This window comes from Solanum lycopersicum, chromosome 8 (assembly GCF_036512215.1).
Source record: "Solanum lycopersicum chromosome 8, SLM_r2.1".
Lineage (NCBI taxonomy): Eukaryota > Viridiplantae > Streptophyta > Magnoliopsida > Solanales > Solanaceae > Solanum > Solanum lycopersicum.
Window position 1 is genome coordinate 58,580,971 of NC_090807.1, and position 16,283 is coordinate 58,597,253.

At 34.3% G+C, this 16,283-nt stretch overlaps 2 protein-coding genes and 1 non-coding gene across 3 annotated transcripts; 1 reads left to right on the plus strand and 2 right to left on the minus strand.

Annotated features, from left to right (window-relative positions):
• The first annotated feature begins 3,369 nt into the window (after positions 1-3,369).
• LOC101255906 (group 2 truncated hemoglobin 3-2-like) lies at positions 3,370-5,821 on the plus strand. The gene is made up of 4 exons (XM_004245204.5): positions 3,370-3,589; positions 4,295-4,425; positions 5,219-5,363; positions 5,452-5,821. Exons 1-4 carry the CDS (start codon positions 3,453-3,455, stop codon positions 5,537-5,539), a joined length of 501 nt encoding a protein of 166 aa, XP_004245252.1. The 5' UTR covers positions 3,370-3,452; the 3' UTR covers positions 5,540-5,821.
• A 110-nt stretch (positions 5,822-5,931) lies between these two features.
• On the minus strand, positions 5,932-6,003 carry TRNAM-CAU (transfer RNA methionine (anticodon CAU)). Its single transcript has one exon. It is a non-coding gene; the product is annotated as a tRNA-Met (tRNA).
• Positions 6,004-6,785: 782 nt separating this feature from the next.
• Positions 6,786-15,628, minus strand: LOC101255018 (protein ALTERED PHOSPHATE STARVATION RESPONSE 1). The gene is made up of 4 exons (XM_004245201.5): positions 14,441-15,628; positions 13,251-13,426; positions 11,903-12,126; positions 6,786-7,744 (listed from the first exon to the last, which is right to left on the minus strand). Exons 1-4 carry the CDS (start codon positions 15,414-15,416, stop codon positions 6,943-6,945), a joined length of 2,178 nt encoding a protein of 725 aa, XP_004245249.1. The 5' UTR covers positions 15,417-15,628; the 3' UTR covers positions 6,786-6,942.
• Between the last annotated feature and the right edge of the window lie 655 nt (positions 15,629-16,283).

A 16,283-nucleotide genomic window follows, 5' to 3' on the forward strand; every position in this document is an offset into this window, starting at 1 on the left:
AAATTCCTTCTTGCGAGAGGATCTAGCATATCTAGCTGAAAAAGACCTATAAAGATTATCAGGCTCTACTCTTCCAACTTCTCCTCCATCAAAATTCTTCATATATGTTTCTTCATCATATACACAAGAAAAATTATCATTATTATTATTGGAACTTTTCTTCTTGTGCATTTTTATCCTCCTCCAAAAAGCTAGCCACCTTGGTGATGATGATGATGATAATAAACAAGAAGAAGAAGCATGATCACATGATGATAATTCTCTTTGCATGTAATTTTTCCCAAGCCTTACACTTTTGCTTCTTGTTTTGTTCCAATTCACTTTCCCAATTATTTGCATTTTTTGTCCCTCTTTCTCCAATAATCTTCAATTATATTTGAGAATATATATATATGTATGTATTTGCCTAGCATTCAAAAAAAATTATTGGCCTTTTATAGTTGGAGAGTACTCTCATGGGATGTTCCCTTCTTTGTTCTTTGATTAGATATAATTAAAGCAAATTATAAACTAGTGGTGTGGACACATTCTCTAAACATAATTAACAAAAACAATATTACCTAAAATTCTAAACTATTTTATTTTATTTTCTTGCAATATTACCTAAAATTCTAGTTGTGTTTATAATTCATCCAATAATGTGGATGGTTAATTAAATGTAACAAATGAATATAAATTATTAGTCTTTCCATTCACATTTACTAGTTCATTGCGATTTTTTAAAAAAAACTTTAACTTGTTCACTTCAATATATCAAGAAGAAAAAAAAGATTAATTTTAATTTATCCTTTAACATAAGCTGTTCATTTCTAAATAATATTTTTCAAATCTGTTAAAACCATATATTAATTAATATAGAGAAATGTAAAAGCAAAAAAAGAAAAAGAAAAAGGTAAAAGTAATGTTGGAAAAAAGAAAAAGAGTAACATTGCTTTTCACTTTTGTTACTCTCTCCCGGCAATTTTTTTTTGCAAGTGATGTGAATATTTGAACCACTAAAACAAATGAATAAATTATTATTAATAACAATAATAATAAGTGATATATTTAAATTTGAAGAAAAAAAGGATAATAAATTACTTCACTTTTATTTTATACAAAAAAAAAAACTCAAAAATTAAATTTTAAAATAATTTCAGTTCCCATGATATTATCCTATGAATAATATGTACAAATATTAGTCTCATTGGTAGTCCACCTAGGTATTTTCAAACTATTTGTTAGGTAAGATGTCTTTTATAATAATAATAATAATAATAATAATAATAATAATAATAATAATAATAATATTTTTATCTAACTAGGAAAATGATTACCACATGAGCCTTGTATCTTAGACAAAAAGAATCATAAGGAAAAAGGGACCTTTGAATTTATATTTTAGGTTATACCACAAAAGTAGGATGATGAAGATAAGGGTTTCATGTGATTTTGTCTTTTGGTTAATAAAATGGATAGTATTTTTTTTAATTTAGTGTTTAATATAATATTTAAATTTAATTAATTTAGATTCACGCTACGTAAAATTATCTTATTTAGGAGAAGTATTTTCTATTAAAAAGAATTTTATATGTAGAATTCAAACTCAAAATCTTTAATTAAAAGAAAAACAGTTTCATTCGTATTATTTCCATTGAAACAAACTTACTGCCGTAAACCATTGTTGGGTCATTCTATTTCTTTACCTTAATAAGAGTTGTTAGCTTTGTTATTTTATTATATATATACACATTATTTTCTATACGAACATTAAACTATAACAATCAAGTTTTTCCCTTAAAATCGAATACTCATATTCAGGGATAGAGTTATATAGACATCCTTTGTCGAAAAATCAATCATATATTTATGTAAAATTTTGTTCAAAATAGTTAGATTTAATACGTTCGACACCCTTTATACAATAAGATATTGTGGTGCAGATTCGAATCCCTGCATGACTCTTTTTCTTTTTTTATAGTCATTTTTTAAAGAGCTCGTATTTTATTATTTCTTTAATTGTCTAACGTAATAGTTAGTAAGCTTAGATTAATTGAATTTTCAATGAATTTAACTTTTTATTTATTTTCATCAAAGTTTGAAATAAAATTCTAATAACAAAAGAAGACCTCGGTTGTTTCTATTTCAATTTTTCATGTCTCGATATTGTTGTCGTCACTAGAGATTAATGTAAGTTTGAAACTTGAAAATACGTTTATTTATAAAAAAAAAAATATTAATATCACGTAGTTCGATTTTAAATTTTCCAGTGCACCCATTCATCAACTTTTTTTAACTTATATATATTTTTGGACATTCTTCGTGAAACTTCTAGCTACGCCACTGCTCATGTTATGTTAATCATCGACAATATCTAACTATAAAAATAAAACAACATTCAAAAAATTAATTTTAACTTTGATGAAGCAAGATTTAAAGGATGCTATAAAATAAGTCATGTCATGATTAGTAGCACTATTAGCCGAAAGACATTCTTCTTGGTTCAATTTTTAACTCATCTTAATTAATTTCTTGTAGGTTAATTAGGATTAATTATTGCTAATCTTTTGCTTGAAACACTCAATATTCTTCTTCCTCCGAGTCACTTCCTTCTTTTCATCTTTGCCTCTTTTTTTTTCGAAAAAATATAATATATGATATGATTAATTTGCTTATATATATATAAATATAAAATTTTAAATTCCCTTAATTAAAATGAAGTTCATCTAGGGCTCGAAGGGCTTACACTTGGCTTGTGAGAGATATTTTTTTTTTGGGAAAATGCACAAGTACCCCCTCAACGTATGCTCGAAATCCCAGAGACTCACTTATACTATACTAAGGTCCTATTACCCCTGAACTTATTTTATAAGTAATTTTCTACTTCGTTTTCACATCTTAACAAACCCTTTTTCCTATCAGATATTTTGATATTAATATATGTGTGTTTATTAATATTCTTGTAAAGAGGAGATAATGAGGAGGTGCGAAAGGTTAGCTATATCGTGTAAAAAATATATAATTTTCCTTTTTTAGTTTTACTAAAATAGGCTTAAAAGTAGTACGTTCATTAAAAATTTATTTTTAAAAAAAAAATATTGAAAATTTCCATTGATTTGATGCAAATTATTAATTTCATTTATGAATTATCGATATTCTAAAGTAAATCTTTCTAATTAACGTTAAATACACCTCGATATATATACAACATGACATAATCATTGGTCTCAAACTATAGTAGAAACATATACTCTTGATAAAAATTCGAAAGAATATTCTAAATTTGATGAGAATCTAAAAATATATTTCATTCATATTGCAAGATCGAGAGAGTATTCAAGTTCAGATAGCTAAATAAAGAGGTACTTAAAATAACTATTAAATAGTTTAAAAATGAAATTAATAATTCACGCTACTAAAATTTCACTCTCCAATTAGTATCCAAGAAAAAATTGGAGCATCAGAGAAGAAAAATGGCATCTTTAGAGCAAAAGGCATCAGAGTGGAGTGGAGTTGATCCAAAGGATGCAGTTGCCGTTGATGAGATTAATCTCTTTCAAAAACTTGGTCTTCAAACTTTCATCAATCTATCTACCAATTTCTACAACAGGTTCATTCCCAATCCCCAAATATATAGATGTCTCTACAATTTCTTCAAATTGGTATTATAGAGAACACATTAAAGTTTGAGGCTTTTGTTGAATTGACATTTTTGTTTTATTGGTTTATTTGGGGAGGTGAAAGGGAGGTTTATATTAATTTCTGTGTTTTTTAATGGAGAAAGTTTGGGCGGAGCGGTAAGTATTCCTTCATCTTTGATCAGAGCAATCTCGCGTTTTAGTCTCCTTAGTTATGGAGTCGTCTTATTAAGAAAACACATTACCCCCAAATGTATGGTTTCCTGGTTGCAAATTCAGACTTAGTCGGGCTTCGATGGAAATACTAATACCACCGAGAGGGAAATCTAAAAAAAGTTCGATATTACAAATGAAATCTAGAGAGATTAATAGTTGTATGCTTATCTTACTACTTCTAACTTTTGTGGACATAGAGAGCTTGTTTTTTATAGACTTTTTCTATCCGAAGAAATGATTCATCGAAATAATGAGTCACCAATGATATCGACACATCTGAGATCGCCAAATGCTCGGGAGTTCCTCTATTCAATCCTTTTCCTTCTTCTTGTTGCTGGATATCTCGTTCGTACACATCTTCTGAATAGAGTTTATCTATTTGCTACATTATATTACTATCTATTTTTTGTTATCCTTGATGAGGGTAGAAATTTGACTCTTGTTTTTGGAATTGAAATTAGGGTGTATGATGATGAGGAAGAGTGGTTTCGATCAATTTTTTCGAATTCAAATAAAGAAGAAGCCATTAGGAATCAGTATGAGTTTTTTGTGCAAAGAATGGGAGGCCCTAATTTGTACTCACAGAGGAAAGGTAATGAAGAGTTCTCTTAAGACCTTGTTTGTATACTTCTCATGTTCTAGGTGTTATATATATATATCAGTGTCAATTGTAAACTTATTCTTCGAGAAATCTTCGAGGGTTAGTGATGTATCATTCGAAAAATGGACTCACCCCTCTATCCTTATTCAGTTAAATAAGTATCTGGTCTTTGTCGATGGCTGACTCTGAGCCGGTGACGTGTGATTAATCTACACATTATACGTTGTGCTCTTATCACTGGACCAAAGCCCTCGCCCCTGGGGCTATGATAAAAGATTATTTGCAAACGAAATGAAGCGTTTTCTCCAAATGGTTCCCTTTTTTTAGTATCCTCAAGGTTTATGTTGAACAGAAAAAGTGCTATTAGCACCACACTGTCTGTTGAACAACACTAAGAGCCGGGGTTGTTTGATTGTTGGTTAGGAAGTGAATTATATTCATGTATTAAATTAGTACACCACATTTGGTAGCATTTGTTTAAAATTCAGCACATCAAGTACGACCTGTTGTTATCAGTTTACAATCCCGCATAGCTATTACATGTATAAGTTACAAGGGAAAATCTACGTATTATATTACTAAATCTTGCATAACTAATACCTGCATAATTCTAGCCAACAACGAAACGAAACCTAAGTACTGAATCCCTTTTTTTTAGTGTCTGGAACATTTCAAGAATGAAAATTAGTTACCTTTTGAATTAGCTGTGCAAGAGAGTATGAAACTGTCAGCAAGATAGCTTTGAGAAACTTTCATTTGTAGTGTTTATTTGAGCTTTATGCAGGCCATACAGCATTGATTGGACGCCACCGCACGTTTCCAGTAACTCATAAAGCAGCAGAGAGATGGTTACACCATATGCAACAAGCATTAGACAGTGCTGCAGATATTGATGAAGATTCCAAAACTAAAATGATCAACTTTTTTAGGTATATATATGATAAGCTAATGTCATCTAAACTATGTATGTACATTGTTGATTCGCCTTTGCAACGTTACATTTTGTTTGATTTTCAGACACACTGCATTCTTTTTGGTAGCTGGAGTTGAGTTAAAGAATCAAAACAAAGGAACAGGATGTAAGAACTGCAGCCACCACCACTAAGCAAGTTGATGAGTTTAATTGACTATATTGATAAAAGAATTGTGCCTCAATCGCAAACTAGTTGGAATTGACTATATGAATCCTGACCGTCTATGTTACCGCTCCATGTGAGGACATGATATGTAATAATGCATAAATTCCTTTTGTCAATGGAACACCTTATAGTAATGCCTTGCATCCATTTAAATTGTTTAATGTGAAAACAAATACACTATTGTAAAGAGGCTAACTTATTCATATAATTAATTTTTGTATAAGTTATACAAGATTTGGTAGACAAAACTTTAGTTCTGAGCTCACAAAATTTATTGTGTGTTTCTAAGAAATTTAATATCGATAAATACATTTTTCGAAGAAAAAAAAAAGAGACGCTGGAAGCCACCCTAAATATATATCAGAGCCAGGTTTCGATCCTGGGACCTGTGGGTTATGGGCCCACCACGCTTCCGCTGCGCCACTCTGATTTGTTGTTATGAATTTATCAATAGAATTTAATAAATTTGTTTTGTGATATAAAATAATCTTTGAAGCCATCCGAAAACTTTTAGGTGAAAATTTACAGAGAATCTCTTTTTTCTCGATCGTTGTCTGATATCTGCATCGGAGCTTTACTAATTCGGATTCATGCAAAGAGATTCATGAAAGACGATTTATATCTACATTGAAGGTCGACTACTCCGCATTTTCGTGCGTCGTACCAGCTACTCAGCATCATAAATATCACTCGATATTAACATTGAAACTGGACTAATTCGAATTCTCACGCATCGTAATTTATTGGTAAAACCAACAATATGACTGCTGGTTCGGGCACAGATACGAGTTTTTGTAAGATAGGGACCCAAATAACTAAGGTGAACACACATTTGTAATGTATGTATGTATACACCAGCCCCCTTCCACCAATCTCAAACTAGTTTAATGTATATATCAATATAATAAACTTTTTACACTAGCAGGTCACTAAGAAAAATGTCTACAAAAAATGTAAAATTTGTAATGTTCAAAACATAAATTTATAAGTAAACCTCATCAAAACTTAAAAATAAGACTCATTACCTTCTTCGATAGGTAAAGATGACTTGATAATGTAACTGATTGTGCATATAACTTAAACTCAAATAACTAAATTTCAAATATTATGCACGAAAATATTGCAAAGTGCTGAAATGGGACTTTCCCATATGTTTTGAGACTCCAAGAAACATCAGTACAGTCAAATATATGCTGCTGTTCATGAGGTCGATAAACAAATCAAGATGCCGCTTTTCATACAATACATGGCAAAACATCAGCAATACATAAAACATTATCCAGGAATAACTTACACTTCACATTTACTAGTTACTACAAGAGATCACAACAACATCAAAAAGGGGCAAAGAGAGGAGAGCCTAAGACCCTTATGAACTCCCGTTTGAGTGCTGCGACTGTACGATCAATCTTAATCGACCATAAGCCTCTAGACATGCATAAGAATATTCTGACATGACTCGGAATAGTTCAGGCAACCGGATCTTGAGACTCCCTAATGACTTCTCCCTAACTTGAATGCAGAGCCTCTGGTGAGCTTCTGTCTCCTCGTCCAACCTCTTCTTCAATGTGTCCACAAGCAACTGCTTTTCCACAACAGGATCTTTTGGGTTGGAGTCTGCAGCTCTATCGGGATCTGTCATATCGGGTGGAGTTCTACGTTGCATATACTTTTGATACCAATCTTCAAATGCTTGCCTTTTGCGTATGTACTCCTTTTTTGTTTCCTCACACTTATCCTTCAGCTTCATCTCTTCCTCCTGATGAATAATGATGGTCCTTATCACTGCTTCAAAGGAAGCAATGGCACTTCTGGCGAGCTCATCAGGCAGCTTCTCAAGAAGTTCCTGCCAGGAGTGGAGAAGGGCTTGAATTGGGGGACTCTGTGCTCGAGGAGGCGACGAGATCTTTTCTTTTAGGCTGCTTTCAATGGGTATGAGATTTAGCTTCAACCAGCTGTGGAGTGTTTGGATGTATAGCTTTTGATTTTTCACAAGGTTGTCAAAATGATCATGCCATTCCTTGATAACATTACCAAGCTGGATCGTACGTTCATGATGATGTTTGCTTGTTTCCAAGGGGAACCCAGAGATTTCAATGGCTTTGAGATCAGTAGCCAACTGCAGCTGGTTCTTGTGATGACTAAACATGAATTCCCACATGCTAACCATCCTGCAAAGGAAAAGCAAAAGCTGATACTCGGCACGTTTGACTTACAAACTTTAGATATTTGTAGGATTATGAATCATTATTTCATAAGCATAAAAGAAGTATTTTAAAGTTAAATTATTTCTAATTATAGAAAGTGATATTCCTTTTGAGACTAAATAATCAAATAAATTGGCACAAAGGGAGTGTTATGATTAATTAACAATTACAGTGTAACAATTATATTGTTTAATATATGTTTAATAAATTATTAAATTGTTTTTTACTTTTCATGTTATTATTAATAGTATCTAGTTTTTTTTAATTGCAACTATGTCATATGGTGGCGTGACCCTTTATATCATTACCAAATATTATGTACTACTAGGCAGAATTTATACAAATCCATAGTCCCAGCAAAGCAGCTGCACAGAAGAAGAAATAACATTCAAAACCAACCCTTCGGGGAATATATACCACAAAAAGGTACATGGATATATATAGAGGGGCAACCAAGAAACTACTAATTCAAAAAAATTGGTACTTCTTGTGCTTGTGTCTAGGGTGTGTTTGGTAGGAAGGAAAATGTTTTCTAGGAAAATAAGTTGGTTTCTAACTTATTTTTTCATGTTTGGTTGATGAATGGAAATACAATATGATTGGAGAATAAAACTAAGTTGCTCGGACTTGGGTGCGGGTGTCCGATACGGGTGGGGATCTAGAGGCCGAATCATTCGTGATCTAGTTTTTGAGATTCGGGGATATCGATCCATATATGGATACGGGTGTGGGGATTTACCTAAAAATAATTAAAATATCTATAAATAGAGCTATAAAAACCTAGATTATGAGATATTATGAGGAGAACTTGAGAAGAATCATGGAAGGAGATTAAAGGAAAAGGAGTGATATAGAAATTTCTAGATAAAAGGTATTCCACTTTCTTCAATTTCACCTTAGCTTTTGTATTTATTATATGAATCATTAAAATTGTCCAGACTTTCCCCATCGATTTTGGTCAAAGTACCCAAATCACGTTGACCGATTCGGACACCGATCCCACACCCATGTCGTGTCGACAAGGGAGCGGCCTCAAAAGTGAAGAGTCTGAGCAACTTAGGAATGAAAAACTTTTTTAGAAAATATCTTATATTATTTGGCAAGACAGTAAAAACACCTTCTATGAAAATAGTTATTAAACTAAAAACCAACCCCCATTGCCTAGCCGATCCAAGACCTGACCCCCTGCTCCGAACACGACATTTGAACTAGGACATGACTTGACCATGACCCAAATGAAGAAACGATCCCAAGACCTAATCTTGACTCCAGCCCGAGACCCAAGACCTAGTCCGACCCCTGACAACCTGATACCCAACTCAAAACCTCTTCTCGACCCCGACACTTGACCTGGAATTCAACCTTCAATCCTAACTCAAGATTTGACCCCATCTCAATCTGAAACTAAGGAGTTGGGTCTCAAATTGAGGTCGAGAGTCGTGCCTTGAATTGAGAATCAAGAGTCGAATCTTGGATTAGTATTTAAGGAAAGTCATTTTCCTTAAATTGGAGGAAAATTAGTTGATTTGGGAAACATTTTCCATAACATTTAATTCAACCAAACATGAAAAAATTGGAAAACATTTTCCTTGATACCAACCCACCCAAAATTTGGAACATACAGATGATAGGAAATCCATCTGTTTCATAAATCAGTAGACAGCATCACAGATGCCCTAGAAAGGATATGTATGCTAATGTAGATTACTCATCATTGAGGACAAAAGGAGAAGACAGCCTGCTAGAATATCAAAAAGTAAATACCTAAACCTATGCTACTTGATTCCTAAATTCCGAAAATATGCATAACAATGTATTTACACGGGTTTTAAGCTAAAGAAAGAAGGAATCATAAGCTTTAAAAGAATCCTATTCACTAGGCTGAAAGCTAGGGAAGAATTATGCACGAAGCAAAACCAAATGAATCAATTCTACTAATATGAGGCAGGTCAAGGACTCACATACTAATACTGGCTCTACAGTAATGCACGAATTGAACTGTCGTTCTTCGATAATGAACTTTCAGAGATTCATAAATGAATTGGTGGACCCATCACAAACAGCAGAAAAGAAGATATTTCCAAATGTTCCGTGTCTAAAACAGGTCCAGATAGATAGATATACAACTTCTTTCTTGTGGCAGGAAACTTCAAGAAAACTTCTAACTTATATTCCACTCAATTAGCGAAATCACCAATCGTTTGTGTTTATATCTTACAATTACATCGTGCTCCATAAGGACAAAAGTCAATTACAACTCCACTTGAGTCCACCCAAGAAAGACCTCGGTTCCAAGCACATGTACCTGGTAATTCTATTCAACCCGACTGGTACAGACCTCAAGAAATCACTTAAGTGTGTTTGCCTCCACTGGGATTGGAACTCATAGTTCTCTACCCACTTCATTGACCACTAGGACACACCCTTGGGTGCTATTATTTTTTTTTGTATCATATTGGCCTGAGATGAGTTCATTTAGATGGAGTAACAAGGTCACTCAGAAATCATGCAGCAAACCTCAACTTATTTAAAATTGAGGCATAGTTGTTATTGTTGTAATAATGGACTGGCCCTCTACCCTTCTCAGCTTAAATTACAGTCTTTTTTTCTGCAGAAGGCCTCAAAAATCCATGGCATGCGCCTATAATCCATATATCACACACTAAGCTCTTACCACTAAGACCACCCCCGCCATTCTTGAATTGATATAAGAAGGTATACATTTTAACTCTCATTTTAATGCCACTATCAAGCCAAACAAGCAGAAGAGGAAAGAACATCAAGGTTCGAGACCATTGGTGTGGACCAAGAATAAAAGATGCGGACAGTTCAATGACTTGACCTCTTTTTTTCTTTCTTATATGTTTTGAAGTCGAAGTGACCCTTCACTCCTTAATTAAATCACATGCTTGCTTCTTTTTCAGGATCAAACGGTCGGGAGAAACTAGTTTGAGGTGTTTTGGTAACACAGATGTCATTTGAAAGCCAGAAATACTTGAGGACTGTCTGACAAATGTTGAGTCAAATTTTGATGGGTAGAGTTGTCATAATACACAATTTGGACAGTGAGAAATCATACAGCCAGGAATTTCTTCGATCTTCAAAAGAATAATTTTGTAATTTATTTATTTTTTGATAAAGGACCAAGTGTCTCACTAATTTTGTGATTAAGGCAGAGTAGTAGTAGTGGTTGCATACCATTGACTCGTAAGAATTTTGAATTTTTTTTTGTAAGTAAATCTAGTCATCAGAATTTGTCATAGGAGCTTAGTTAGTAAGACCATTGTTCCTCTGAGGAAGACTAACAGAGCAAACTATTGCTTAATAATATCAAAACCATTATTAAGCAGAGGTGCAAAAGTACACCGAACAATTTATGGAGTTTATTGGTTCCCTCGTCTTAGATTGACTAAACTATAAAGGAACTACCTTTTTCTTTATATAGGTTTTCTTTAGTCAATTTTACTTTCATTGTAAGATTTAACTATGCATCTTCTTGATGCTCTTTTGTGAATGAAATACCTTACTTTATCAACAAAAAATATATATCAGAACCATTAACCAATATTGTGATAAAATAGGATGACGAGCATCTAAATGCTAGAACTTTCAAAATTATCACTCAAGTGTAAGGTTTCACCTAAAAGAAAGCTTCAAATGGTTGGTGACTTTGCAGGTGTTTCACTTAAAAGACAATTCTAAATTAGATGTTTTACACCTCTAAGAAGCTCCCCAAAAGAGATGAGTAAGCACACGGATATGAATCCACACTAGCTAGCTCCATGCCTTCCTTTCATTTTTACATAAGAATATTTGCCTTTCCCATCATAATATAGGGAAAATACTGGCATGCTGAAACAGATCAACTCTCAATATTACACAACTTCTGTTAAAAAACCGCAATTTCCAAAGACTTAAAAAAGAAGACTGACCTTTAAATCAGGTATAGTAGCAACAGCTTCTAGATGTAATAATTTCTGGTAAAGAAAATCTATATACGATGGTAGTTGGAAGATTACACATGAGAATGTCCCTAGTGGACCAGAAAGAATGGCCACTGGAAACACATGCATTAAAATGTAATCTTCATTATGAGGAACAATTAGGAACATGAGAACTTACCCTTGAACAAGAGCAGCCAGCTTAGGGTAAAGCTGCTTGTCACGAATGTCATTTACTTCACTAACAGTCGAATCCAAGGACTGCATGTCAACTATATATCGCGTATGCAAATGGCTAACAGCAGCCTTTGTCTTCTCCAGTGATTCCAAGGTAGCATTCCGTTTCTTCAGCTTGTTTAGCAAGGCAACTTTCCTCTGATATTCTTGCTTTATAAGCTCACCAGCCTATTGAAATCAACAAAATAACACTTCCATAAACCATCAGCTTTTGGACAATAGGAACAATATGCCATTATTGAAGGTCAATGACATGACACTAGACAGACAGACACCAAATAGTTGTATAGAAACTTAAACTCAAAAGGAAGGATAGGCTACAGAGAGAAACAGTATGAAATTGTAGGTACAGAATGCAACTAGGCATGTGTTATCAAAGGCGAGAAGCGCAAATAAGCTCTAAGGTCCGTGAGGGCTTTAAGCGCAAATAAAGCGTTGGCTTTAATGAAAAAAGGCGCAAAGGAAGAAAAGAATACATATACGTTTAGTCAAAGACTAATAATTATAAACACGAATGATAAATATATTTCCAAAGAAATTGAAAAAAAAATTATGATAAAGTGAAATATCAATTATTTAGTGTCACTTCTTCATACGAGGCTTATTGGCAAGGAAATGTTTGCCTTAGAACCTTGATGACGACATTGAAGCGCACATAAAGCAAGGTGAAGCGCTCAACACGTTCGGCTTAAGCGCTCTTAAAGCACGCCTTTGATAACACAGGGCGCATGCCCGGAGTAGCTTGGACGATGACACAATGATAGTGGTGTTTTAAACAGACATTTATACAAACTAGGATTTAAAAAATTAGGGGGCAGACTGCAAAGTACAAATGATTAATGTATAAAACTGCAAAGATCTCAAGTTTTTTGAGTTTGCCACAACTTAAATAGACTGGGTGAATGCACCAGCAACCTCCTCTTCCAGCATCTTTAACTAGATGGAGATAGCAGGGTTGAATTTTCTGCCAGATATACTCTGAGCGGGATCTTATTCACACATTTCATTTGCTACATCCTTCCTAGTAATTTGCTTTCTATATCTATATAAGAAGTTCCCTTAATGGAAAAGCATGTTGAAGTTGACGCACATTGATGTCAGAAATTACCCAAAGGGTGGGGGAGATAATAGGGGTTATTCTCCAAGTCTAGCCGAGTAGGATCTGATATGCAACAGAGGATCTGGTGACCATGCTTCTTATACCCCGTATCTCAAACATGAATCATAAATTTCAAATACAAAATCCAATAATTTAGCAAAGAGAAAGTACAGGAACAAGAAGCAGTAAACACCTTCATTTCATCATAAAGTTTCTTCTCCCAAGCCAGCAATTTGTCCAAAACAGTGGCATGAGTCTCATATTCGTCGATGTCATAATCATCCTTACTACCATCACCATTCGGTACACCCTTAAATGATTTGTTCCACGTAATGACTCGCATTACCCTAGCTGCATGGTCAATATGTCCTGCAGAAAAAGGACTATTCACTATAACATCTAATAAGATCAAACAGCATTGTTGCTTCAGTTTTGTGCTGTTTAGTGTTTTGGACGTCGAAAGGCAATAAAAGGCGACAAGGGTCTGCCTCGCCACGAGGCGAGGCGAACGGCGAGGTGAACGGCGAGGCGCTCGCCTTTTTGAAGTGCGGCACCCTTTAATACCAAAAAATTAAAATATTTAATTGCATATGTAAATAACCAAACAATAACATATTAACAATTTTTTCAATTCAAAAAGTAAAAATAGATAGTACATACTAAAAGTCTAGAACTTGAATGAGAAAGAAAAGAACAAAAGTCAAAACAAAGGTAGAAGTGACTCAAGTCTGAAGAAGAAAAAAAGAAATATGTATTATGTTAACTTTCTCAAAAAAAGAAGAAATATGTATTGGTTAGACTTTGAAGTCACTGGAAAAGCCTGGCTAGTTGCTGGAGGAGTCTAGTCAAAAATCCTAAAATTACCTTTTAACTTTTATAACCCTAGATTGGTCGCCTTTTTTTTAAGAAAATACAAAAGGCGACACCTTTCTAGCCTTTCTCGCCCCTTGCCTCTAGCCTTTTGTCGTCATAGCGTCGCCTTTTGAAGATCGCCTCGCCACAAAGCTAAAAGGCGATGAATGGTTGCCTCGCCTTGCCTCTTGCCATTGGCGACGAGGCGATCGCCTTTCACAACACTGGTCACTGTTGTTAAATGCTTGGATCATAAAAACTAACTGTATCGAAACAGGTTCCTTTTTGTTTCCCATAAGACAAGTAGATATACTGTGAATAAACAAATTAGTAAACAATAGATTGGAAAAGCCTAAGTCCCTGTACCCAGCTGAGTTCAAACTGTCACTGATATGAGTGTTTTTACCATATCCCCATTCTCTTTTAGTAGCAAAAAAACAGGACTTTGCAGTGCTAACATCCGAAAGATAAAACAATTAGGGTATCTATCCATTCTATATCATCTTAAAGTATGACTAAACATCAAATTACCTCGATTATCAGCGAAGTTTGAGTGGTAATGCAATCGAGTAGCCTCAAGCATCTTTGAAACCTCTTGTGCATTCTCGGAAGCTTTAAGGAAGTGATCATCAATCTCGCCTAAAACTTTAAAGAAATCAGCATTGTTACCATACACAACATTCCCACCTCCCATTACTACTCCACCTCTCATCTCAGAAGGCGCAGTGTTTGAATGCTTAAAGACTCTCTCTGGTTCATCTGCCGTTGGAGTCTCTTCAACCTCACTCTCCACTTTCCCCTTCTTCTCTGGTGTCTTGAACTGATCATCTCTATACTCATTTCTACCCATATTATCAAATCTTTTGTTTTGAATTTGGATATTCTCTTCATTCAACTCCTCCTCCTCCTCCTCTTCTTCTTCTTCCTCCACTTCTTCTAATGAATGTCCCGTGTCCACATTCTCAAAGAAATAATCCCACGACTCCCCTGGACCCGGTGGCCGGGGTGGCTCTGGCTCCTTCATAGGCCTCTCATACCCCAGTCCATTTCGCTTTTCTCTCAGTTTCAAACCTTCACCTTCCTCTTCCTCCTCCTCCTCCTCCTCCTCCTCAATTTCCTCATCATGCTCATCAATACCAATGCCTTTCATTTTCCTACCTCTGGGTTTCGACAGTTCAGGCATAGTAAAAGAGCGTTGAAGTGGGGTTAAAGGTGAGAAAGTCGGTGGGGGAGGAGGGGGTGGTGGGAGTGGGCTAGCTTCCATATTCGACATCGGTGGTGGTGGCGGCGGCGGCTCATTAACAGCCGGCGGCGGCAGCTCAGGTGGGGTTTCACCTTGCGCATAATCACTCAAAGCAGCACCAGTGTTCTTCAAAGCAATGGAATAAGCTGAATGTGCAGCAGCAAAGAAGTTTCTATAGTTTACAGCTTCTTTCATGAAGTTTCTCCGATCTTTGCATCTTGAAACTGATTCTTCGTTATCTATTCTTGATTGAGCACAACCCATTTCTCCACTGTTTTACCTCCTCTAGGGCTTGAAAATTGAAATGGCAAAAATGGGTGTGATTTTGAGGAAATGGGGTTCAGATTTAGAGAGAGATGAAAATGAAGATTTAGAGAGAGAAAAAGTGAAAAGGACAAAATTTGAAGCAGAAGAGAGAAGAGTACTGTAACAGCACAAAGACGAAAGAGGAAGGTGAAAAGCACGCGCCGCTCATAGAGTGTTCCTAATTTTGAATACACCTGGGATTTTAACGGTCACATCTATCGAGATACTTAACGACGTCGTTAATATCTAAACCTTATTTAGTCTCCCATCTATAATAATAATAATCTTAGACACACGATTCTATTTATTTTTATTCGATTTAAGTTTTTCTCATATATTTTGAAATGTAATTTAATGAACTTAAAATTTTATTTAAACATGCATTTTTTAAGTTAAAAATAATGAATTTTTGTGAGTGTAATTAAAATTTAAAAATATTTTTCAAGATAAGTTTTTATAATTTGCTTCAAAAAAATATATAGTCAAATGTTAGCTAGCTAACCCTTGCATCAATTTTTTTCTCCTTAAATTGAATATCAAGCATAAACTTATTTCTGAACATAAGCAATTGATTAAATTTAGCATTTATTTTAATTTAGTTCTTTTATTTAAAATTATTTTTTAATATGTGAAGTTTCGTTAGTATTTATTGCATACAACATAAACATATATGCTCATTTATTTTTAAAAAAGAATAACTTACATTAAGAATATTAATAAATATTGTCATAGATTGTCCAAAACTTTTTCCTTGTGCTCCATAATTAGGAATATTATCTTTATAGTACATGATTGTGCTTTTATAAATGGGGGAAAGCTAGCTTT

What these genes read in the sequence shown, in the direction of transcription:
- LOC101255906 (XM_004245204.5), top strand. Translation starts at nt 3,453, where the DNA reads ATGGCATCTTTAGAGCAAAAGGCATCAGAGTGGAGTGGAGTTGATCCA. An exon ending in TTTGTACTCACAGAGGAAAG is followed by an intron (nt 4,426 to 5,218) that starts GTAATGAAGAGT and finishes AGCTTTATGCAG; the next exon opens with GCCATACAGCATTGATTGGA. An exon ending in AAAATGATCAACTTTTTTAG is followed by an intron (nt 5,364 to 5,451) that starts GTATATATATGA and finishes TTTGATTTTCAG; the next exon opens with ACACACTGCATTCTTTTTGG.
- LOC101255018 (XM_004245201.5), bottom strand. Translation starts at nt 15,416, where the DNA reads ATGGGTTGTGCTCAATCAAGAATAGATAACGAAGAATCAGTTTCAAGA. An exon ending in AAACTTCGCTGATAATCGAG is followed by an intron (nt 13,427 to 14,440) that starts GTAATTTGATGT and finishes CTTTTTCTGCAG; the next exon opens with GACATATTGACCATGCAGCT. An exon ending in AACTTTATGATGAAATGAAG is followed by an intron (nt 12,127 to 13,250) that starts GTGTTTACTGCT and finishes TGATTTCAATAG; the next exon opens with GCTGGTGAGCTTATAAAGCA.